The 26,278-nt window shown below is 37.2% G+C and overlaps 1 protein-coding gene across 12 annotated transcripts in view; it reads left to right on the top strand.

Moving 5' to 3' along the window:
- Nucleotides 1-26,278, top strand: part of TBC1D32 (TBC1 domain family member 32) — a 191,225-nt gene that overhangs the window by 67,645 nt on the left and 97,302 nt on the right. For all 12 annotated transcript variants that reach the window (XM_036248320.1, XM_036248330.1, XM_036248322.1 and 9 more), the window contains 5 exons: nucleotides 8,587-8,714; nucleotides 16,820-17,021; nucleotides 17,602-17,684; nucleotides 21,229-21,367; nucleotides 25,072-25,159. In XM_036248320.1, the coding sequence (XP_036104213.1) occupies nucleotides 8,587-8,714; nucleotides 16,820-17,021; nucleotides 17,602-17,684; nucleotides 21,229-21,367; nucleotides 25,072-25,159 (640 nt within the window). The remainder of the gene's footprint in view (nucleotides 1-8,586; nucleotides 8,715-16,819; nucleotides 17,022-17,601; nucleotides 17,685-21,228; nucleotides 21,368-25,071; nucleotides 25,160-26,278) is intronic.

Below are 26,278 nucleotides of genomic sequence, written 5' to 3'. Positions count from 1 at the left end.
TCCTACTTTAAAAATTTTTTTTCCCATTTTCTGTTCTATTTGAGTGTTTTTCTCTACCTTGTCTTCTAAGTCACTGATTCGGTCTTCAGCTTCTTCTAATCTACTATTAAACCCTTCTAAAGTATTTTTCATAACAGCTATGTCATTCTTCATTTCCTCTTGATATTTATGCATAGCTTCTACCTCTTTTTTTAAGCTGAAGTAGTTCCCAGTGAGCTCTTTATAATTCTTATTAAGTTGCTTGTAGTTCCCACCAAATTGTTTGAGCACCCTTAAAATCATTGCTTTGAATTCTTTATCTGACAAGTTGCTCTCTTCCATTTCCTGTAGTTCCTTTTCTGGTGATTCCTCTTTTTTTTCCCTTTGAGTGTTGTTTCTTTGTCTCCCTATTTTAGCCGCTGGTAGCTCTAGACCTGCTGAGGGATGTTTGGATGTGTGCGCAGCTCACTGTATATCAAATAAGGCTACTGTGCCTCCCAGACTGTTGTGTTGTTTGTCGCCTCTTGCCTGCTGTGGATCCTGGAGGAGTGACTACTGAGGCTGGTATTGGTGTGTCCTGGTAGGTGCTGCTGCTGAATCACCTGGGCCCCTCTGGAGCTGTGTTCCCAGCTGGAACCTGGTGCCACCTGTATCTTTATAGCTCAGGCCCTGTTGGAGCTGCACTCCCTGCCAGTACCGTGGGAAGCTGGATCATACAGTCCCTTTGGAGACACGACTCCATACCTATCTTGTGGGTATCTGGGTCACATAGGCTTCTCTGGTGCCCCAGCACCCTGTAGGTCCCACTGGCAGCTGGATTGCTCAGTCCCTGTGGAGACCCTGCTCTACACCTATCTTGTGGGCTGCTGGGTCACACAGGCCTCTTTGGTGCCTCAGCACCCCACAGGCCCCGCAGGTAACTGGATTGCACAGTCCCTTTGGAGACCTGGTTCTACGCCTATCTTGTGGGCTGCTGGGTCTCACAGGCCTCTTTGGTACCCCCGTACCCTATAGGTCCCACGGGCGGGCAGCTGGATCGCACCAGTCCCTCTCAGGCTCCGGCTTCCCACTGCTCTTGTGGGCTGCTGGGTTGCACAGGCCTCTGGAGCCCCAGGTCCTGCTGCTGGTGGCTGGGGAGTTCTGTTGTGCTGTGAAGCTTAGCTCCTGCTCAGCCTTTGCTGTATTTTATTGGGATGGGTCTCAGCTGCTGGTCTGTGCTTCTGTTGCCTGGGGATGGATGTCTGCTCCCCAGCCTCTGTTGCTGGGGTATATCTCTACTCTGATTGGGCCGCCACTGTGGGGGATGGTGCTGCTTCCACAACCGGCACCTTGACAGCTCCACTACTGTGCACTGGTCTGTGTTGTCACAGGGTGTCCACTGGTTTGATGGTGCCAGGTGCACTGGTGGTCTCAGGTTGCTGGACCATAGCCGCTCCCACTGCCTCCTCCCAGGGAAGACCTGGGATCTTCCAGAATGGTGGGACCTCCCTGAGGCGCAAGGAGAAGCACCCTGGAGAGCTGCTTACCACATAGCTGCACCTGTCCACAGCACAGGAACCTTCTGCTCCATGTCTCTGCACTGCTTGGGTTTGGTCGTCCACCTTCACATCCTTTCACATTCTTTCATACACTAGTTCACTCTCTCACACGCTCACCCTCCCTCTGGTCCTGCCCACTGCCATCTTTCTGAGAAATGTGTTCTTGGATATTATATCATAGATATTGTTTGTGTCTTTGCTTTTATATTTCTTTTTTTTTTTTTTTTATTGATTAATTTTTGTTACAAATGATTCTCCTTTTTTCCCCCACTGATTCCCCCCTCCCCCTTCCCTCCCTGCCCCTTCCCCAGGTTGTTGTCCATGTCCACTGTTCATGCATACATGCATATAAGTTCTGTTGTTCATCCCTCTCTCACCTCCCCACTCCTTAGGGGATTGTCCTCAAACTGTTATGTTCATTATATTCCACAAATCAGTGAGATCATATGAAATTTGTCTTTCTCTGTTTGGCTTGTTTCACTTAGGATGATACTTTCCAGGTCCCTCCATGTAGTCTCAAAGGATAAGAGATCTTTCTTTCTTACCGCTGCGTAGTACTCCATTGTGTATATGTACCACAGCTTTTTAATCCATTCGTCTACTGATGGGCACTTGGGCTGTTTCCAGATCTTAGCGATTGTAAATAGTGCTGCTACATAGATGGGGGTACATATATTCTTTCTGATTGGTGTTTTATGCTTCGTAGGGTATATTCCTAGAAGTGGGATCACTGGGTCAAATGGGAGATCAATTTTTAATTTTTTGAGGTGACACCATATTGTTTTCCATAGTGGCTGCAGCAGTCTGCATTCCCACCAACAGTGCACTAGAGTCCCCTTTTCTCCACACCCTCGCCAACACTTGTTGTTTGATGATTTGTTGATGGCGGCCATTCTGACAGGTGTGAGGTGATACCTCATTGTTGTTTTGATTTGCATCTCTCTGATGATTAGTGACGATGAACATTTCTTCATATGTCTCTTAGCCATTTGTATGTCCTGTTTGGAGAGGTGTCTATTTAGTTCCTCTGCCCATTTTTTAATTGGATTCTTTGTCTTCCTCTTGCTTTTATATTTCTTTAACTTTTATTTCCTTTTTAAAAAGTATGTTTTTTATTGGTTTTTTAGAGAGGAAGAGAGAGAGAGATAGAAACATTGAAGTGAGAGAGAGAGACATTGATCAACTGCTTCCTGCATGCCACCTCCTGGGGATCAAGTCCCAAACCTGGGCGCATGCCCTGACCAGGAATTGAACTGGGACCTTTCAATCCACTGAGCCATACCGACTGGGCAAACTTTTATTTCCCTTTGACATTATTCCTTTGCCTGTAAATATGTCTTGAGTCTGTCTCATAGTTGGGATAGGAGAAACTTCTGATTATGCACATCTTTAGCTACCACTTAATATCTGATTTTTTTCTTTATTTTTGTTGTTGACATTATTACATATGTCCCTATTCCCCAACCCCCTTGCTGCTTTTCACCCAGCCCTCACACTCACTTCCCTCTGGCTATCACCACACTGTTGTCTGTATCCATGGGTTATGCATACATGCTCTTTGGCTAATACCTTCACCTTCTTTCATCCAGTCCCCCGTCCTGTCTCCCCTCTGACAGTTTTCAGACTGTTCGTGTTTCCGTGCCTCTCTTTCTATTATGTTTGTCATTTTATTTTGTTTATTAGTACCCATATAAGTGAGATGATATGTATTTGTCATTTTCTGATTGGTTTATTTCACTTAACATAATAATCTTCAGGTCTGTCCATGCTGCCACAAATGGTAAGATTTCCTTGGTTTTTACTCCTGCATAATATTCTGTTTTTAAATGTACCACAGCTTTTTTATTTACTCATCTACTCATGGGGACTTGGGCTGTTTCCAGATCTTGGCTCTTGTAAATAATGCTGCAATGAACAGAGGGGTGCATATATTCTTTCATGTTGGTGTCTTGTGATTCTTAGGATGTATTCCCAGAAGTGGGATTGCTGGGTCAAAAGGCAGTTTTATTTTTAATTTTTTGAGGAAACTCCGTAACGTTTTTCATAGTGACTGCACCACACTGTATTCCCACCAACAGGGTACTAAGGTTCCCTTTTCCCCACATCCTTGCCAGCATTTGCTAGTTGATTTATTGATGGTACCCACTCTGGCAGGTGTGAAGTGATATCTCATTGTAGTTTTAATCTGTATCTCTCTGATGATTAGTGATGCTGAGCATCTTTTCATTGTCCCTTTGGCCATCTCCTCTTTGGAGAAGTGTGTATTTAGGTCCTTTGCTCATTTTTAAATTGGATTGTTTGTCTTCCCCATGTTCAGTTGTGTAAGTTCTTTATATATTTTGGAGGTTAACCCCTTATCTGATGAATCATTGGCGAATATGTTCTCCTATACAGTGGGTTCCCTTTTCATTTTGATGCTGGTTTCTTTTGCTGTGCAAGAGTTTTTTAGTTTGATGTAGTCCCATTTGTTTATTTATGTTTTTCCTTTATTTTCTTAGCCATACAAGACATATTGGCAATAATATCGCTCCGAGAGATGTCAGAGATTTTACTGCCTATGTGTTCTTCTAGGACTTTTATGGCTTAGCGACTTATGTTTAAGTCTTGTATCCATTTTGAGTTTATTCTTGTTTATGATGTAGGTTGATGGACTAGCTTAATTTTTTTTGCATGTACCTGTCCAATTTTCTCTAACATCATTTATTGAAGAGACTGTCTTTACCACATTGTATGCTCCTGCCTCCTTTGTCAAATATTAATTGACCATATAGGTATGAGTTGATTTCTGGGGTCTCTGTTCTGTTCTTCTGCCAGTACCAGGCTGTTTTTATTACAATGACCTTGTAGTAGTTCAATATAAAGTATGCTGATACCTTCAACTTTGTTCTTCTTTCTCAAGATTGCTGAGGCTATTCAGGGTCTGAATTTATTCCATATAAATTTTTGGAATACTTTTCTAAATCTGTAAAATATGCCATTGGTATTTTATTTATTTATTTTTATCCTCACCCAAAGACATTTTTGCATTTATTTTCAGATAGAGCAGGAGGGAGAGAAGGAGGAAGAGAGAGAGAGAAATATCGTTGCAAGAGAGACACATTGAGTGGCCGCCACCCACACGGACCCCAACTGGGGCCGGGGACAAACTGCAACCGAAGTACGTGCCCCTAGTGGGAACCGAACCCAGGACTCTCTGGTCCACAGGCCGATGCTCTAACTGCTGAGTGAAACCTGCCAGGACTATGCCATTGTTATTTTAAAAAGAATTGCATGAATCTATAGATTGCTTTGGTTAGTATGGGCATTTTAATAATGTTAATTCTTCTAATCCATGAACATGGTATATGCTTCCATTTATTTGTATCTGCCTCAGTTTCTTTCTTCAGTGTCCTATAGTTTTGTGAGTATAGGCCTTTAACCTCCTTAGTTAAGTTTATTCCTAGGTACCTTATTTTTTTGTTGTAGTAGTAAATGGGATTATTTTCTTGGTTTCTCTGATAGTTCATTGTTGATCTATAGAAATGCCACTGAATTCTGAATATTAATTTTCCATCCTGCCACTTTGCTGAATTTAATTTATTCTTGTAGCTTTTTGGTGGAGTGTTTGAGGGTTTCTATGTACATTATCATGTCATCTGTGAATAATGACAATTTTACTTGCTCTTATGAAATTTGGATGCCTTTAATTTCTTCCTCTCTTCTGATTGCTGTACCTAGTACTTCCAGAACTGTGTTGATTTGAACAAGAGTGGTGGAAATGGAAATCCCTGTCTTGTTCGTGATTTTAAGGGAAATGCTTTTAGTTTTTGCCCATTGAAATGATGTTGGCTCTGGGTTTGTCATATATGGCTTTTATTGTGTTGAGGTATGTTCCTTCTATTCCCACTTGCTGAGATATTTTATAGTTAATGGGTGCTGGGTGTTTTTTTTTTTATCCTCACCTGAGGACATTTTTTCATTTTTTGTTCAGATAGAGTCGGAGGGGGAGAGAGAAAGAGAAACATCGATGTGAAAGGGACACATCGAGTGGTTGCCACCCACATGACCCAACCAGGGCTGGGGACAAACTGCAACCGAGGTACATGCCCTTAGCAGGAACTGAACCCGGGTCTCTCCAGACTGCAGGCCAATGCTCTAACCGCTGAACCAAACTGGCCAGAGCTGGGTGCTGGGTTTTGTCAGATGTTTTTCTGCATCCATTTATTTGATCATGTAGTTTTTATCCTTCAGTTTGTTTATGTGGTGTATCATGTTTATTGATTTGTGAATATTGAACTAACCTTGTATTCCTGGAATAAATCTCACTTGATCAAAGTATATGATCTTTTTAATGTATTGTTGGATCTGGTTTGCTAATATTTTGTTGAAGATTTTAGAATCTATGTTTATTAGGGATATTGGCCTATAATTTTCTTTTTTTGCAGTGTCTTTACCTGGTTTTGGAATTAGAATAATGCTGGCCTCATAAAATGAGCTTGGGAGTTTTTTCTCCTCTTGAATTTTTTGGAATAGTTTGAGAAGGATAGGTATTAGTTCTTCTTTAAATGTTTGGTGAAATTCACCTTTAAAATGATATAAGCAAGGTTTGTTTTCCTATATAGCTTTAAAATTTATGTATTTCTCTTAATCCCCAGTACTACTACTTTTGTATAACCCTGATAATTCCTTGCTTGGAATACTGAAATGATTTTCTTACTTTTTTCCAGTCTTTCACTTTTCTAGTCTGTCCTCTATATTGTCACTAAGGTTGTCACAATCTTTTCCTGCTTGTTGCTTGCTAGATAAATTTCAAACTTTTTAACTAGACGTTTATGAAACTTTCCACTGTTTTGTGTCCTGCCTATTTTTTTCTATATCTTTCGGTTTAACAGGTTATTTGCATTTTATAAACAAGGTTATGATATTTCCCTGTGTTTGCATATGTTTCCTTCATCCTGGAAAGTCATAAACTTGGTTTACATGAAAAATTTCTCTCTTCATATTTGGGTTATAATTTTCTTTGGAATTTTTTAAAATCCTAGCTTTGAAGGGATTTTCTCTATATAGTAAATCCTCACTTAATTTTGTTGATATGTTCTGTGACTTTACGAGCAACAATATTAAAGAAAACCAAACCAACCTGGCTGGTGTGGCTCAGTGCATTGAGTGTTGTTTCATGGACTGAGAGGTCCCGGTTCAGGGCACATGCCCAGGTTGTGGGCTTGATCCCTGGTGGGAGGCATGCAGGAGACAGCTGATTGATATATCTCTCTCACATCGATGTTTCTATCTCTCTCACCCATCTCCTTTCTCTAAAAAATCAATTAAAAGATAAAAAAGAAAACCAAACCAGTTTTTCTGTAAGCTATTTGATATAAACAGGAGTTTCTAAGGCATCTCATCAACATTATAATAAAACAATGTTGAATGAAACAATGTTTTTTTAGGACCTGCTGTATTCTCATGTTATGTACTTCTACAATTGTATTTATCTTAAGTTGGAATTATTGTTTTGATTAAGGAACAGCCCTCTGGCACGTAATAGACATCCATTATTTGCCTTAAGACATTCAATATTATGCATTGAGCCACTCCTATATCATTGGTTCTTTGCTGTGTTATTGAAATATGGAAATAGCTAAGGCATATTCTTGGCTTTTTAAAATGCTATTTATTGGGATGATATTGATTAATAAAATTATATAGGTTTCAGGTGTACAATTATATAATTCACCATCTGTGTGTTCACCACCCCAAGTCAAGTCTCCTTCTATCAACATTCTTCCCCACTTTACCCTCTCTACTGCCCCCCCCCCCCCACAATCTCCCTCTGGTAATCACTGTACTCTTATCTGTGTCTCTGAATTTTCTTTTTTCTTTGCTTAATCTCTTCACCTTTTTCACCCAGTCTCTAATCCCCTCCTTCACTTTTAAGGAGCCTACTCTCATAGGAAAGGCAGACTATTAAATCAAAAGTATTGAAAATGAGGAAAAGAAAATTAAAAAAAAACTTTGTGTTTGCATGAGAGAAGGAAAGTATTCCAGGCAGAGGAGTTGCTTTGAGAAAGACATTTAGTATGAAATAGACTAGTATAATGTCTAATATAATTAGGAATTCTTCAATTGAATAAATCTGACTCATCAGTTAAGTTAACCCATTGATTTTTTTTGGACTATATTTTTCACAGTGTATACATTTTCAGACTTAATATAGAGAATATGAATATTAGCATCCATGCAGGTGTAGGCAAATAAGTAGGTCCCGGAAAAATAGGGACTTGAGCAGACTTAGGCTCTTGGATGTGTTCCAGCATTAACAGAACTCTAGTTTTTAGTATTTGCTTTGTACTAATTTGCTATACACTGGCAAATATCTTTTGGTATTTTCATTTAATATAAAAAATGAGGAAATATGATTGGTTCAGCCTATATTTTCTCATTAGGTGACATCATTGGTTACTGGCTAGCCCATGAATTGGCTGTCCTTAGTCAGACCTATAACTCATGACCAATCAGTTGTAGGAAAGGATGGTATCCCTTAACAAGGATGGTAGTGTGTTAAATACTATGTATAATAAAATTAGATTGGATAGTCAGGTAAATCTTATTTTATTATGCTTAGATTTATTGCACTTCATAGATGTTGTATTTTTTACAAATTGGAGGCAAGACCCTTCACCGGCCAAAAGATTACACTGCTTTATTGCCATGGTCTGGAACTGAACCTGAATGTCTCCAAGGTACGCCTGTACAGGAGCCCAGTGAATGGGAAGTAAAGGATAAAATGGAAATAGAGAAGCTACTGCATTTGTTCACAAGAATTATATATAAAATTGCAATAGGAGCAGCAATTCTCAGCTGTCTTAATAAACAATAACTGATTTGTGTATAAAGTCTGTAAATGTTTGCCTCATCAGCTATGCTGGTAAGAGACACTTTTAATTCAGACATATTTCACAGCCAAACAATCATAACTTTCTTTTTGTTGTGGTAATATAACCTTATTAGATTACACTACCGCCCTTGAATTTTAGTCTGTGATATGTTAGCATGTCATAAAATTACATGATTTTGTTATTTTAATGTACAGGCTGCTCCAAATTGCTCTGAAACAGCTTTGATTTATATAGCTGATATTTTGGCAAGAATTGCATCTATAGAAGAAGGGCTTTCCTTACTTCTTTATGGAGAAAATATGAACTCTTCAGAAGAAAAAAGGTATGTGTCTGTGTTTTAAATAATTCGTGGAATTTTTAGCATATTTTGTAAATCTGATTCAAAGTTTCCAAAATGTCATGCTATATGTTAATGGAAATAATGGAAATATGGAGTATTGATAACTAACTAGTCTAGGTATAATTAGGTTTCCTGACCAGCCACTGATAACATAGTAGGTCATCTTCAGAAAGTTGAAAGAGTACAGTTGGCCCTTGTTTATCGCGGTTAATCAATTCCAGACTCTACCGCAATAAAATTTCTGCAAAGTAGGGTTCTTTATTTATATACAATCATCTCTCACCACTTCGGACTTCGACTTTTGCGGCTTCACTCTATCGCAGTTTGAAAACACCGGGAAAGTCGAAGCCCGAAGTGGCGAGGGAGACTGTAACCAGGATGATGGACTATGCAGACAGGGCAGGTCTTTTTTGATTTTTTTATTTTATCTTCACCTGAGGAGATTTTTGAATTTATCTTCAGATATAGTGGGAAGGGGGAAGACAGAAACATTGGTGTGAGAGACACATCGACTGGCTGTCACCCATATGACCCCAACTGGGGTTGGGACAAACCACAACTGAGGTACATGCCCTTAGTGGGAATTGAACCCAGGACTCTCTGGTCTACAAGCCAGCGCTCTAACATCTGAGCCAAACCGTCCAGGGCCAGAGCAGGTCTTAATGTCTAATTTCAAAATGAGAAGAGGAGGGTTCACTCTAGATGGGATATTTTTGTTCCCTTGGACTTTTCTCTTTTAAACTTCCGAATCCACACATGACTGATTAAAGTCCAACCTTACAAAGTACACAAAGGAAAAGATAACTACTTCCCCATCTTCCTTCTGTCCCCTCACTCAGTTTCATCTCCTGGCTACGTTTTGGCTACGCTTCTAGACTTTTCTGCACTTACAATGATGCATCAAACATATATTCATATTAATAAAATTTTTATTTCCTCTTTATAAAAATGGTATCAAATATATCACTTTGAATTTTTAAAAACTATGTAACCATGAGCATCTTATTGTGGAATACAGCATGAAACATTATTTTTAATAGCTCCACAATACTTTTTGATATAGCTTTACTATAATTTATTCAATCTTTCCCCTTAATAATGAGTATCAGATTATGTCTAGGATTTTGCTTCCATAAATAGTGCCACAATAAGTGTTCTTTTACTTTGTGATATTGATGTGATGGATATTTTAATTGATTTTTGAGTATTGAACCAGCCTTGCATGCCTAGAGTAAAACCCACTTAGTTGTGGTATATCATTGTTTTTATACATTTGATTTGCTAATTTTTGAGGATTTTTGAGTCTGTGTTCATGAGGGATATTAGTCTGTAATTATAGTATTTTTGGTCTTGCTACTATTGTAATGCTAGCCTCACTATGAGTCAGGAAGTACTTTTTTTGTTTCTATCTTCTGAAAGAGATTGTAGAAAATTGGTTTAATTTCTCCCTTAAATTTTTGATAGAATTCACCAGTGGATCTATTTGAGCTTGGTACTTTCTGTTTTAGAAGATTATTATTGATTTAATTTCTTTAAAAGGTAGGTTTATTCAGATTATTTTTTCTTGTGTGAGTTTAGGCAGGTTGTGTCTTTCAGTGAATTGGTACACTTATCAAGATTATCAAATTTGTTGGTATAGATTGTTCATAACATCCCTTTTTTTTTTTTATCCTCATTCGAGGACATTTTTCCATTTTTTGTACAGACAGAGTGGGAGGGAGAGAGAGGAAGAGAGAGAGAGGGAAACATCGATGTGAAAGAGACACATCGAGTGGCTGCCACCCGCACGACCAACCAGGGCCGGGGACAAACTGCAACCGAGGTACATGCCCTTAGCGGGAACCGAACCCGGGTCTCTCCGGACCGCAGGTGGACGCTCTAACCGCTGAGCCAAACCGGCCAGGGCATAACATCCCTTTTAATGTTCATAGTGATGGCCCCTCTTTCATTCCTGACATTAGTAATTTATATCTTCTCTTTTTTGTCTTTAACCTTATGGTCAATTTTATTGATCTTTTATTTTTTTTTATTTTATTTTTTTATCCTCACCCGAGGACATTTTTCCATTTTTTGTTCAGATAGAGTGGGAGGGAGAGAGAGGAAGAGAGAGAGAGAGAAACATCGATGTGAAGGGACACATCGAGTGGCTGCCACCCACACAACCAACCAGGGCCGGGAACAAACTGCAACCGAGGTACGTGCCCTTAGCGGGAACCGAACCCGGGTCTCTCTGTACCACAGGCCGACGCTCCAACCACTGAGCCAAACCGGCCAGGGTTATTTTATTGATCTTTTAAATGACCAGCTTTTATTTCTGTATTGATTTCCTGTTTTTAATGTTATCGATTTCTGTTTTAGTTTTTATTATTTTCTACTACCATTCAATTCAATTTTTTTTTTCTAGTTTTCTCTGGTGGAAGCTTAAATTATTGATTTTTTGGTCTTTCTTCTTTTTTTTTTTATCCTCACCCGAGGACATTTTTCCATTTTTTGTTCAGATAGAGTGGGAGGGAGAGAGAGGAACAGAGAGAGAGAGAGAAACATCGATGTGAAGGGACACATCGAGTGGCTGCCACCCACACAACTGACCAGGGCCGGGGACAAACTGCAACCGAGGTACGTGCCCCTAGCAGGAACCGAACCCGGGTCTCTCAGGACCACAGGCTGACGCTCTAACCGCTGAACCAAACCGGCCAGGGCAGGTCTTTCTTCTTTTTAATATATGTATTCGATGCTGTACATTTCCCTATAAGCACTGCTTTTGTTAGCTCTCACAAGTTTTGATAAATTGTAGTTTTAATTTAGTTGAAAATATTGTTAAACTTCTCTGGAGACTTCTTTGACCTATGTTTTATTTGTGGGTATGATAGCACATTTTGTATGATATGTATTATTTTTAATTTATTAAGATGTGTTTTATGGCTCAGAACGTGGTATATTGATGAATGTTCTGTGTGAGCTTGAGGAAAGTTTATATTCTGCCTTTGTTGGATGACGTTTTCTATAGATGTCAATTATATTCTGTTAGTTGATAGTATTAATTTCATGTGTCCTTACTGTCTTCATGCTGAATTTGTCATTTACTGATAGAAGGGTATTGAAATCTCCAGATACATTAGTGGAGGTATCTATTTGTCCTTGCAGTTCTATCAGTTTTTGCTTCATGTATTTTGATGACGTTAGGTGCATATATGTTGAGGATTGTTATGTTTTTTTTTTTTTAGAAAATTGACCCCTTTGTTATTATGTAATGCCCCTTTTTGATAATTTTCCTTGCAATGAAGTTTGCTTTCTCTGAAATTAATATAGCTACTCCAGCTTTGTTTTGATTGCCATCATGGTATTCTTTACTCTTAGTCTGTCTTTGTCCTTATGTTTAAAGTGAGCTTTTATAGACAACTTTCCAAGTGGTTTTCTATAGACAACATTTAAAGTAGGCTTCTATAGACATGATATAATTGGGTCTTCTTATAAATCTATTCTGACAGTCTTTTAATTGATATATGTAGATAGTTAATATTTAGAGTGATTATTGATATAGTTGTTTAATATCTACTGTATCTGTTATTTATACTTGTTGCCCTTATTCTTTACCCCCTTTTTTGTTGTTCTCTTTCTCTCTCTCTTTTTTTGCCTTCTGTTATTTATTTATTTTTTCTGTCATATATTTGTGTTAATTTGTTTACAACTGAGAACATTTTGTCTTTCTGGTAATAATCACACAGGACCAAAGGCTTTACATCGGTCACCATTTACTCCTCACAGCAGCTAAAGAGGGGGCCTCTGTGGTCATCTCCATTATATAGCTAGAGACACTGAAGCCTTGATTTTCTTAACTTTAATTTAGTGTAATGGCAGTGGTATTTCTTTCTTTCTTTTTTTTCTTACTGTTTATTTTTTACTTATTTCACACTGATTAATTTCTTTCTTTTCTCTGTCTACAAAAGTAACGCATACTCCTGGCAGTGAACTTGGGAAGGAGAGAGGTAGCAATAGTAACTATGTTGAGATGCAACATGGAATGAAGTTTAGGCACATGAGCCCGGATTCAGATCACTTGGATTAACATCCCACTCGGGCATTGCACTTCTCTGTGCCTGAGTTTCCTCACTTAAGAATTAGGAATGCTCAGAACTACCTGCCTCACAGGGCTGTTGAAACTTTAGACATGTTATCATGTGTGCGGCAGTAAGGGTTCGCTTTTAGTGTGCACACACGACATGTGCCTTATAGAGAGTGAGCTGGTGCTGTGTGTCGTGTTTTCTTCAAGTACCTAACAGGTGTTGTAGAAGGTAAGCTTTCTGAACACCTGTCTCAGGCAGAGTAAATACATTTTCATACTTGATTGATAGCTTGGCTGGGTGGAAACTAAAAACATTGTTACACTGTCTTCCTGCATCCACTGTTACCAAGTCCTATGTCTGAGTTTCTCTTTTTTTTCAGGAGCCTTTTTTTTTTTGCCTCTGAAAGTCTGTAGGCCTGATGTTTCATAAGGGTGACTTATTGTAGGTATTTTTTACTTAGGTTTTTGCTGGACAATTTAAGTCTGAAGATTTGCATCTGTTGGCACAGGGGACTTTGCTTCAATATTGTGTGTTTGATCACTCCTCTGCTTCTACTTTCTCTTTCTGGTGGTGCACCTGTGAATTGGATGTTGAATTTCTAGGAGTGATCCTTCCAGTCCCTTAGCTTTTTTCTTATTATTCTGCTTTTCATTCTTTTTGCTTTCACATAGAAGTTGTTCTTGAATTTATTTAGATAATCATTTTTACTTTCTAAGAGCTCTTGTCCTTTGCTTGGTATTTTTTACGTTTATGAGATGGACTGGATTTTCCTACCTGGGGAGTACATGTTTGGCTGCCAGATCATGTGGCCAGTGGGGGAGGGGCCCTCCTTGTCCAAAATGATGACTTCCTATGTAGTCAGGTACCATGAGGCTGTCCTCAACCACACCTGGCTTCCAACTCTCAGGGTTACCCTCTCTAGAATAACTGTCCAGTAGAGCTTGGTCAACTGTTCAGTGGTGATAGATGCTCTAGATTTACATTGTCCAGTGAGGATGCTACCAGCCACCTGTGGCTGTTGGCCACTTGAAATGTGGTTAGTGTGACCAACCTGAGTCATAAATGTTCTTTAAATGTGGCTAGTAGCTATAGTATTCACTACTCTAGAGAATAAACCTCCAGTCTTCTATGAGAATGGGAAAGGCTCTATGGGCTGGGACACCTTAGACCACTCCTGCTGTGTTCAGCCCTACCTGTATCCTGCTGTTGACTGTCCCTGGTGCCTCAGACCTCTGGGCTTGGGGCCTGGGCCATGCTGAGTTCTGCAGTTCAGCTTCTCCTGGGCTGCTCCCCAGTTACCACCTCACCTTGCTGCCTTCTATCTTTAAGTCACTGCTGACGTCTTTTGGCTATTGCTGTTTCCTCTCTCTTTCCATTGTGGATTTATATCTCTTTATTTTTTGACACTCCCTTTTCTGGAGCTTGCAGGGAGAGTGCTGAGATCAGAATGTGGTTTAATCTGCTATGAGTAATCTGCTATCCTGGTCGTCTTTTTTTGCTTAATGTCTGTGATAGCTTTTCAAATCTCTCTCATCCCAATAGGTAGCTGTTGTCATCTGTTCCCAGAGTTCTCTTCTTTCCTCTGGGATCAGCTTTTCTGTGTTATTTGGTCTGTTCACATTGCTGGTCCTGTCCATATTAAAGACAAAATAGATGTAGGTGAGGACTCCTCCACTTATTTTTTATAAGGTGAAGAGTTTCTAGCTAGATTTTTTCCTGAACAGGATTCTAATTATCAGCTTTGTGGGGACCAGTGTGGCGAGTTGATGGGCAGATTTCTCTCTTAAAACAAGTGAATTGCTAGTAGTTTTCTATCCTATTAAGGATATTTCAGATGCCATAACAAAGGTGGCTTTTATCTTGGGTGCTGACTTCTCTCTCTGTAGAAGCCTTCACTTGTCCTAAACATTTGTTCAGAGTTTTGCCCTGGGATAAAAGAGTGTGTAGCAGTGGCAGATCACAGAGCCCTCCTCACTTTGGGCCCCACTGCACTTGCTGATTCTGAGCCCAAAGCCCTGCCACGGCCTCCACTCTTCCGCAGCTCAGGCGGGGCACTCACATGGTGGGCTTCTCTGCCTCTGTAATCTGGAGCTGCTCCCTCCCTGTCTGCCCTTCTCCCAGACGTCTTTAAAACCTCTCTTGAATGTCAACTATAATTGGAAAAAATTTAAAAAACAAAATCACTCTCTTTTTATTCTTGCCAGTGTTCAGGAATTTTTTTCCCCTTTTGGACAAGTGTACTTTTATTTTGGTGGGTTCTTAGGAGCACTTGGACGCAGATGTATGTGGGCACATAAAAGAAAAGAAATCGAGCTAAATCTAATTAAGCCCCTAGATATCTTTGACTTTATAGGAAATATGGGGAACTGGAGGAACACTTTAAATGACATCATGGTGCCTGGCTGGTGTGGCTCAGTGGTTGAATGTCAACCCATACACCAGAGGTCACTGGTTCGATTCCTGGTCAGGGCAGATGCCTAGGTTGTGGGCCTGATCCCCAGTGGGTGGCCTACAGGAGGCGGCCAATTGATGTTTCTCTTTTATTGATGTTTCTCTCTTTCTCCCTCTCCCTTCCTCCCTCTCTAAAGTCCATAAAGAAAGAAATTATTTTTAAAAAAATGACATCATGATGAAACAATTATCTAATTAAAGAATGAGCAGGAAAAGTAACTTTGTTTCTCCAACAAATCAATGGCATGGAGAAAAAAAGAGGGGCCTTATACAAGCACAACAACCTAATTCATTCTATGGAACTTCTTTGAATTCTGTTTTGAGTAAACCTATTTTAAAAAGACAATCTTAAGGCAGTCAGGAGAATTTTGATATGGGCTTATTATCAGATAATATTAAGAAATTGTAATTTTGTTAGGTGGAGTATTAGCATGTAAAATAGAAAACTTTATCAGTTAGAGATATACACTGGGTAAAATAACATTATAGCTAGGATTTATTATATGATCTCCAGCAGAGGGGGGGGTAAAGGGAGTCAGGGAATAGGTAAAATAAGACTGGCAAATGTTACAACTGTTGAAGATGATGAGGGGTACATGGAGAATCAATGCCCTATCCTATATACTGCTTACTGTTTTTGTTTGTTTGCTTTTTTATCCAAACAACTAATTAAAACTGTGCTGCTCTGGGACTAGACAGCCTGGGTTTGTTGAGTCCTGGCTCCACTTTTTAGTATGTGAAATTGTTCATGTTGCTTAATTTCTATAAGCCTTAACTATATTTCATTATCTATAAAAATTGAAGAATAATAAACCTACTTCATAGGATTATTGTAAGGATTGAGTTAATACATTTAAAATACTTAGAATGGTTCTTGGAACATTATGAATATTCACTATGTTCTTCCTTAGCTATTACTCTTATTACTATTAAAGTGTCCCATTCTTTCAGATAGGGGGAACTAAGTCCTGTTAATAGATTGGGGAATGTGTAACAAGTACTAGGAATGGAGAACTCAGGATTATGTTTTCACTATAGAATCAAGAGAAGTTATATATGGCTCTGGACCCATGCTTTCTATAATCTTTATGTGTATAGTTTTGTTGCTTTTTCTATCTTTATAATTTTTCCTCTGCTGAAAATGCTCTCATTATTAGACATCTGCAAATGGGTTGGAACAAGAATATGACATGTCAGAGAAAAGCTACAGGAGGACTAAAAGTGAGCCAAGTAAATGAAGAATTTTTATTTTTAATCATTTTTCTTTTACTGGTTTTAGAGAGAGAGTAAGGGAGAGGGAGAGAGAAATAGAAACATTGATGAGAGAGCACATCGATTGGCCACCTCCTGCATGCGTGCCTGCTGCACCACCGTGGGGATCGAGCCCACATCCTGGGAATGTGCCCTGATGGGAAATTGAACCGGTGACCTCTTGGTGTATAAGTTGATGCTCAACCACTGAGCCACACTAACCGGGCCAAATGAGGAATGTATGATAAGTCTAGCCTTTGGTAGTGCTTTGTAAAGTCATGATTTATAACCTTGGAATCACCTTGAGGTATCATCTTTTAGTTCTACAGGTGCTCACATAATAGCCCAGTTTTTGAAAAAACTTCTTGATGAAGATATTTCTTTTTTTTCTGGATCGGAAATGTTGCCTGTGGTGAAAGCAGCTTTTATTTCCACTTGTTGCCAAATATATGGTACATGTGAAGGCTTGCAAGTGTTAATTCCTTATAGTTTGCATGACTCTCTAGCAAAGGCATGGAAAAAGGTAAGTATTTTCAAGCCCACCCCCTTTCCCTGCAAATCTTTATTTCAAATATAACCACTATTGTAGTGTCACATCATAAAATATTTTACTAGCGCAAATATGACTTCTTTAGTATTATAGTACTCTAGAGGACATAATGCTTTTAATTTGATACAGGATGACTTTAGTATATCTTCTCCCTAGGACATAGTTCTAGGACCTAAGATACTGCAAAGTCCTGTCTTCTGGTAGGAGAGGGTCAGATAAATTGTCTTTGTGTAGACTGACATTTCTCTTTGGAAGTTATTTCTGTGTGGTTTTTACAGACAGCTGGATTTTTGTTATGGACTCTGTAGATTATAATGTAACAATAATGAGATATAGTATACATGAATGCAATGCCTTCCCCCCCATTTATATGCCTTATTTATGAAATACTTTACATGATATTTAGTTAAGAACCAAATTTAACTTCTGAAGGTAATTTAATTTAATTTTAATTACCTTAAGGACCAAATATAAAATGAAGCTTGAGGTCTATGAGTAATGCTATCAGTTAAAAAAAAAAAAACACAGTGCAAATTAATCTGTTATGTTTTAGACAAATTTGCTGTCAGAAAGAAGTCCTACTCCAGTAGAGGGTTCAGATTCTGTTTCTTCGGTAAGCCAGGAATCCCAAAACATGTAAGTACAATTGATTAAATTAAGCTTTTACAGAGTATATTTGCTGAAATAATTTTAAAATCAGATGTAATAGACTACTGTAGCAAAAACATTTTACAGAAGGTAAATGTATATATAGGATCAAGGAAAATTGTACCTGGGAAGAAGTTTAGAGATCATATAATAGTTGTAACTTTAAAAATCTAGCAAAATTTATTATACTTGCTTCATTCTGTATTTATGTTTGGGTTAGTAAACGTGACAGATGTTGTTTGCAGTAAATTTGGAAAATTACCAAATACTAAAATTGGAAACCTAACAAGGGAGTTCAGTAGAAGAAAAGTGTTTTCAAATGCCAGTGAAGTCTATTTATATTTAAATTAATGATTTTTCAAACTATGTGAGATTGCATTTTAGTAAGACTTTGGAAGGGGAAATCATTTGCATCAATATTTACGTATGTTTTAAATTTAGAAGTCTCCATGTTTCTTCACAAATATCAATAGGATATGGAGTCAGATTAATGGGGAAAAATATACATATTTAAAATTAAGTCGTGGTGACATATGTTCCTGAATTATCTTCTTGAGTGCTGACATTGTCTAAAAAAGTCATAATTAGAGAGACTCTTAGGAGAAATCCAAAATCTAACATTTCTTTTTAAGTTGGTATAATTTAACTAAAAGAAAAGCAACCAAACAAAAAGCCTTTTGCATTTTTTTTAAACAGTATAATAGTTCAACAAATGATTATAGCTAATTTTTAGGGAATTTATTTTTTTCTGATATAGTTGTCATAAATTTATACTAACTGGCATTTTTTCTTTGATGAGAGAGTGAGAAATAAACATTTTTGCAATTCATTTTTGAGGTAAATTTTAGATCTGTTTTTTTAGAAGGCTGTATTTTCATTTTTATCTATGCATTAATTTCGTACTCATTCATTCAGCTATTTGTTAAATCAAATTTTTTGCTAAATTATGAGTATACCTATATACTTTAGAGAGCTTATTGTGTAGCGTAGAATGCAAATAAATAAATACAATGTAACAATATAGTATGTTAAATTTATGTGATAGGGGCTATGCAAGGTCCATTGGGAGTGAACTTGTGGGGTAAATCTTGCCAGAAGAAGTTGCTATTAAAGTAAGAAAGAAAGAATACATGGATAATAACTGTCTAAAAAGGAGAGAACATATTCCTTGTGGAATAAATGCTGTGGTCAATAGGCTAGAAGTAAGAGGGAACATAATTAATGTACTTAACATATTTTACTGTCGGTAATGTGTTTATATTTTTGATGTCAGAGTCCTAGGGAGCTAATAAATCTTACACCCCTCTTTTGCTCCTGAATTGTGAACCAATTAATAGAGATAAAAATGTCAAGCAAATCAAAACACTGAATAACATAGACTTCCTAAAAATTGATCTCAAGACAAATTTACCCTCTGCTATAATCGATACTGGACAGCCATAGGATTTCCTCTAAGGCCATGCTTACAAAGATCAAACTTGAGTACATAGAACAGAGCGGACTGTGTGTTTCCTACAGGTAGCTGATCACAAAGAGGAAGTGGACTGGAGGAGAGGCATTGCTGAGCCAAGCATGCTTGCTTAGGTCATCCTCCGAATCTCAAGTCCCTTCTTCTTCCATGGAAAGGCAAGCAGTGGTAAACGCGACCATGCTACATGTGAAAACTTGGTGCCGGGAAAAGGGAGTTTCCCCAGTATCTGATATTAATGTTTTTGAAACAAAAGATTGAATAGTGTTTTTGATAATAGTCAAAACTGTTGACTTAATTTTTTTCATCGAAATTAAATTACCTCATAGAAAGAATTGAGTATCTTTGTTCTTTTGTGTTAATTGAAAAGTTGGTATGAGATAGGCATTACTTGTTTCTTTGTAGTTTGGTAAAACAATCTGGGCCAGTTAACTAGACTAGTCTTATGTCAACACATAGCACACATCTATGTTCTGTTTCATCTTTTTTCTAAAACATTTCTTATCCACTTACAATTCAATTCAGTAATTCTTTCCTTGACCATAGCCTAGAGTTTATCCTATCTGCTTTTCACTTGGCTGTGTTTTTTGTTTATTTCCACTTTAAAAAAAAAAATCTACCTTTATATTTCATTTCTTTGTTTAGTTTCAGAGTTTTAATGGAAATTTTAAAATTTACTTTGGCCATATCATAAATAAAATTATTTAAAGTCATTATTTCTAAAAATTATTTTAGCTGGAATAAATTCATTTGATGCATGTTGATTCTTATGGCTCTTAGCTTTAGGTATCTCTTGAAATTTGATTGCAATTCAATTTTTAAGTGAGAGTTTTTTTTTTCCTTTCCTTACTCCTTCCTTATTTCTCCCAGTTTCTATTTCTGTGTTCATTCTTCCCTGTTCAGCAATTTAATTGTTTTTCTCTTTTACCCCATGTTTTAAATAAATAGTTTATTGGTATTGAGGCTCCTGTCAGTGATGATGGAAATATCGTAGATACAATTAAAGAAATGGAAGAGCATCTGCTCATTTTTAGAAATGGGGCTTATCTGTATTCTTGTGTTTCCCTAGGCTTCTGTATATGTATATATGTATAGTTTCACCTCAAAACTAGTCTTCTCTATGTTCTTTGTCCATGGTGATAATTATTTTGTACTTGATCATGGTTTCGTCTTTGACCATTGCTGTGTGATTAGCACAGAGGGATGTGTATCAAAACACATACTAATTCTTCTTCGTCTTTTAAATCAGAAAAGTCCTGGTTTTCAAATCTCTCTTAAAATCATTTCCAAAATAGACTTCTGAAACTTCTGGGAGGTGGGGGGAAAGACACCCTTTTTACATATTCAGTTTCACTGTGCATATAAATATTTAATTTTGATCTATTTTAATCTCCATCGTTTCTTTTCAGACAACTAGGAATATCTAGTAGATAGTAATGTCTCTTAATTCTGGTATTTCAGAGTGATATTCTCATATCCCCTCCTGTATTTCCAAATTTCTAGCTTTGACTCTCCTATTAACTGTGTGTCTTGTGACTGTTTTGGGTTATTTTCTCTGGAGAATGTTACTAGCCTTCCTTTTAGAAAAAAAAATGTTCTGAGAGAAAAAAGTCATTCTTTAAAGTGTAATTATAAACCTATTATAATAAAGATAGTATGCCTGATATGTTTTAGAAGGTCAGAAGACAGATACTCTATAATGAAAGGGAAGTAAATTTCAAAATAATGAAGAGTTTGGTCTTGGAGAATCTGGGTACAGCAGAGTTTATAATAGGAAGACAGAATGAATTTAAGCATGGGTAAGAGAACCTAGATACAATAAAAATACTAATACGTGCAGTTGAATATTTGATTCCATTAAGGACAATTATTGGGATAGAAGATATAAGAATAAAATAATTCACTATTAAGGAAGCTATGCTTTTTATCATATTTTAAAACATTTATTGAGTACTTTGAAACCAACGTGTGCTCTATAAATTTAATTATCAGCAGTATTAAGCTAAAACATTTTCTTTTCTATTTGAGTATAATAAACTCAAATCTTTTCTTTACTTGTTTCAGTACAGCTTGGGAAGAGAATTTGTTAGATGGTTTACTAAACTTTGCTGCCACCCCTAAAGGACTACTACTTCTTCAAAGAACAGGTGCCATCAGTGAATGTGTGACATTTATGTTCAACCGATATGTACAAAAATTACAGGTACGAATTACCATCTGCCACAGGCTGAAGGAATTTTTGTTGCTTTAAAAGCCATTAAGAACATTATCCTGTTTTTTGTGCTTGATGAGGTTATTAAGCCTGAGTTAAAAAGCCATACAGCATTGTAATGTTTAACTTGATATTTTTTTAGGAAAGCATTAGTGAGTTGATGTTGGTATCTATGGCTGTATTTACAGGATGGCAAACAAGCAGATGCAATTGAAAAATTCAGTTAATTATCCAGATGTTTTAGAAATGTGATATCAAACATCTGGATATACTAAATTGAATGGAACTTCAGGAGAAAAACCTATTGGTTTAAATGTACATGTCAATGAGAAACAGAAACAAATATTTGTAGAGTGATTTTATTATTGCTACTGTTAAATAAAATTTACAATATAATATAGCCTTGTCTCAGATAGAGGTCATAGAGGTATAATCAGCTTTTTGCTATCAAAGTGAATATCCCTAGATGTTTGAGCTTTTTAGGATCATAGGTATACTTTTATTTTCTGTCTCTGACAGCTATTGTTTTATTTTTTATTTTTTTATTTTATTTTTTATCCTTACTGGAGGACATTTTTCGATATTTTTTGTTCAGATAGAGTGGGAGGGGTAGAGAGGGAGAGAGAAACATCAATGTGAAAGGGACACATTGAGTGGTTGCCACCCACACGACCCAACCAGGGCCGGGAACAAACTGCAACCGAGGTATGTGCCCTTAGCGGGAACCGAACCCAGGTCTCTCCAGACTGCAGGCCGACGCTCTAACCGCTGAGCCAAACTGGCCAGGGCTTGACAGCTATTGTTTTAGATGTTATTAGGTTACATGATTATAAATATCACTGTATTTTTCTTCCTTAGATGTCAATTCTAATTTTCTACTTTTGTTTAAGACTATAAAAAACAAATAATTAACTTTTTAGGGTTGCTTTTTTCAATGAAGAATAAGCAGTTCCTGAGGGAGGAGCCTGACCATCTCTTTATAAATAAAACATGAACATTTGTTTATGACACTAGGTTTGTATGTGCAGATGTGTTTTTATTTGTTTAAATGGACCTCAAGTATGGAGAATTTAGTTATTTACATGTCTCATTTTATGGCATAATATCCCCATCTGTCTATGCAAGATTTCTCTCTTGATTAATTTTATTCTCCTATCATTCCTGATTTACTCTGCATGCATCCCCTACCCCCGGCTTTCATACCAATGTGTTATGTGTAATATTTTTGAATGTGTATACTTCTTGTATAATTTTGTCTTAGTCCATTCAGGCTGCTATTATAAAATACCACAGTCTGGGTGGCTTATAAATATCAGAAATTTATTGCTCACAGTTCCCGAAGCAAGAAGTCCGAGAGCTGGAAGCCAGCATGGTCAGGTGGAGGCCCTCTCTGGTTCCAGACTTTTCATGGTGTCTTATGTGGCAGGAGCTAGGGAGCCCTCTGGGCTCTGTTTTATAAGAGCACTCATCTGTTCATGAGGAAACTCCACCTTTGTGAAATAATCAGCTTCTAAAGGCCCCAGTTACTATTACCTTTGGGGGTTAGGATTTTAACATGAATTTGGAGAGACATGCATTCTGAGTATATCAACTACAGAAGTTTTTCAGCCTTTTTAAGTTTACATAAATGAAATTGTGTTATTTTAATTTGAATTTCTCTGCTGGTGAGTTTGGATCTCTCTGTGAACTAGTTAACCATTGGGGTTTTTGTTTTTGTTTTCCTATTTTTGAAAATATTCAAGCAATTCAAAGACATTTTGCTTTATCATTCAGATACATGAAACCATGCAGACAGCTTTTACTCTTGTGATAATGCACTTAAGACTATATGTCTTTTTTTTGTATTCATAAATTTTAAGACAATCTTGCCTTCCTTTGTACCACACTAGTGGTTATAATAGAAGATGTTTCCGAGACCTCAGAAACTTATAACCTTGTAAGTTATTACAGTACTTTAATGGTGCTTTATTCTATTCACAATATTTTTTGAAAATATATATCCTCAGTTACTTTGTAAGAAACCCATTAGGCCATTTCCTTTCTTTTTCCTGAAGAGAAAGTGGAGACCCAGGCTGATTAAATGATCTGCTTATGCTTTAGTAACTGACGGAAGAAGACTAGAACTCGGATTTGTGCTGAACAGTGTCCATGAAATCTGAGTCTTGTCTAACAAAGCATCCTAACTTCTCTGCCTCCCCTCTCCCTCTTCCTTTTCAGTACTTAGTGTGAATCTGGGAAGCCCCAAGGCTCTTAATGTCCGGATCACCAGGGTCAATGGGTGATTGATTAAGGTGTTTTTGCAGTTGTTATGGAGAAAGGCAAGTAGGAAAAGGATAGACATTTATCTGGTTTACTTCTGTGTCATGTAATTGCAGAACTAATGGATGATAAATTAAGGAAAATAGAAACATGAGTAATAAAAATGGAAAAAAAGGCAAATGATAAAGACATGAACAGCAGAAAAATGAAGAAATTAACCTAATTCTTTCCCATGGTCCTTCAGTTTCTCTCCAGTTTGTTTTTACTCTTAAAACTGACTGTACAGTTTATATTTAAAAATTTTGATTAAAACAGATTATTTTAATGAAATGTTGAAAAAATATAAATTCTAAAATAGTTATCCCAGTTTAGAAGTCAAACATGTTATTTATTTATTTATTTATTTATTTATTTATTTTCTATCCTAACCCGAGGACATTTTTCGGTATTTTGTTCAGATAGAGTGGGAAGGAGAGAGAGAGAGAGAGAGAGAAACATTGATGTGAAAGGGACACATCGAGTGGTTGCCACCCACACCACCCAACCAGGGCCTGGGACAAACTGCAACCAAGGTATCTTCCCTTAGCAGAAACTGAATCCAGGTCTCTCCGGACCACAGGCCGATGCTCTAACCGCTGAGCCAAACCGGCCAGGGCAGAAGTCAAACATTTTATAAGCCATTCTGATCCTAGACAAAGTCTGAGAAGGAAGAACATTTATAATGTCTTTGTTATTTTCTTAGTCTGATTTCTGCTAAAAGAGATACTTCTGTACTTTACCATGAGTACATGTATAATATTCTCTTTGTGAAATAACGTATTTAAGGTTTTTTACAACACTATTTAGAAACTTGTATATTAATGATGAACATTCTTTGTTGGTATTTTATACATAAAATTCCCTTCCTAAGGGGGAAAAAATTACATTGCCTCTAAAAATAATTGTCATTTTAAAGAAGATACCATTATACTTTTTAAAGTTGTTTGATTACTTAAAAGCCCAGTTAAAAACCTGGCAGTCAATACAGATTTATTAATGAGGAAATTTATCATTGAAGAACCAATCTAAAGAATTAAATAGTAAGATAACAGAATTAGAGTTGGAAGGAATCTTATGTTACATCTGGTCAAATTCCCTTATTTTATGTATTGAGACTTAGACCTAGAGAAAGAAGTGACTTGTTTAAGGTCGAAAAGCTATTTAGCTTCCTGGCTGGGACCACCTAGATCTGAAATAAAATTAGAAATATTACATTAGTAGTATTAACTCATTAATTATTATAGTTTCTGTGTGTGTTTACCTCTCTTGTTATCTTTACTTGTAATCATGTGTAGTGTTCTAATTAAAAAATCAGTAATTCTACATGTAACATGTAAATGAAATATTAGCATGCTATGTTTTCCTGCATCCCACTGTTCCTTGTTTATGTTGTTTAGATCAGCAGGCATAAAAAGTTTGACTATGGAGGTTTGGTTACACAAGTGGCATCGACAGCAGCAGGGACAGCAGCACTACAAAGTTCAGGCAAGTTTTTTCTTTTATTTAGAATTATAATTATTTAAATAAAATGAGCACGCCTATGGAAAATTAAACTGGTATTGTCAAGTATCAGAATATTACTCTAAAGTTATTTTTCCCATGTTAGGCCTTAGGTAAAAGAAACTTACAGGGTTTCCTTTTTATCTCTTCTTGTCCATGAATTCCCACCGGGAATTTTCTTTTCCTGGGACATATATACAAACTTGTTCTCTTTCCTTAGAACAATGGCACATAATGAACTAAACTGAAAAACACTTAATGTTTTTAGAAGTTGCTCTCATCTTAGAAATCAAAGGATGTTATTCTCTCTCTTGGTACAATTGCATGTGATAGGATTTCTTAACGCTCAGTTTCAGTGGCTTCTGTATGCATTAGAATTTGCCATCATAATAGTTTTTACACAAACATATTATTTCCTTGCTCCTCTTCTCCCTCTTCCCTTCTTAAAAACTTCCCTTTCACCACTTAACTTTCATCACTCTCTTTGTAGTTTGTAGTCAGCATGTATTATCCATTGTGGATTGGATTTCTAAGAAGTTCAAGTATTGGGAATTTAAGATATCACATTTTAAGATTATCTGAACCCTGAACTGGAGACAAGGTATAATCTCTAATAGGGATGCTATGATTATATTTTTCAAGGCTTAGAGTTGATGAATCATAACATCAGTGATTAGTATGGATTCTCTTTTTAAATAAAGATACTTGCCCTGGCCGGTTTGGCTCAGCGGTTGGAGCATTGGCCTGCGGTCTGGAGAGACCCAGGTTTGGTTCCCGCTAAGGGCATGTACCTTGGATGCAGTTTGTCCCCGGCCCTGGTTGAGTCGTGCAGGTGGCAGCCACTCGATGTGTCCCTTTCACGTCGATGTTTCTCTCTCTCTCTCTCCCCCTCCCACTTTTTCTGAACAAAAAATGGGAAAATGTCCTTGGGTGAGGATAAAAAATAAAAAAAAAAGAGTAAATAAAGATACCTTTCTGTAGCACATTTTAAATATTATTTGGCTGAACTAATTTGGACTACTTGTATTATGAAACATGTCCTGGCAGAAGTTGTTCTAAACTGAAGCACTTATTGTTATTTTTTTCTGCTTAGGAATAAAATCC

The sequence above is a fragment of the Molossus molossus genome, unplaced genomic scaffold, assembly GCF_014108415.1.
Source record: "Molossus molossus isolate mMolMol1 unplaced genomic scaffold, mMolMol1.p scaffold_m16_p_8, whole genome shotgun sequence".
NCBI classification, from domain to species: Eukaryota; Metazoa; Chordata; class Mammalia; order Chiroptera; family Molossidae; genus Molossus; species Molossus molossus.
Note: the sequence above shows the minus strand (reverse complement) of the source record. Positions and strands in the feature narration are given on the sequence as shown.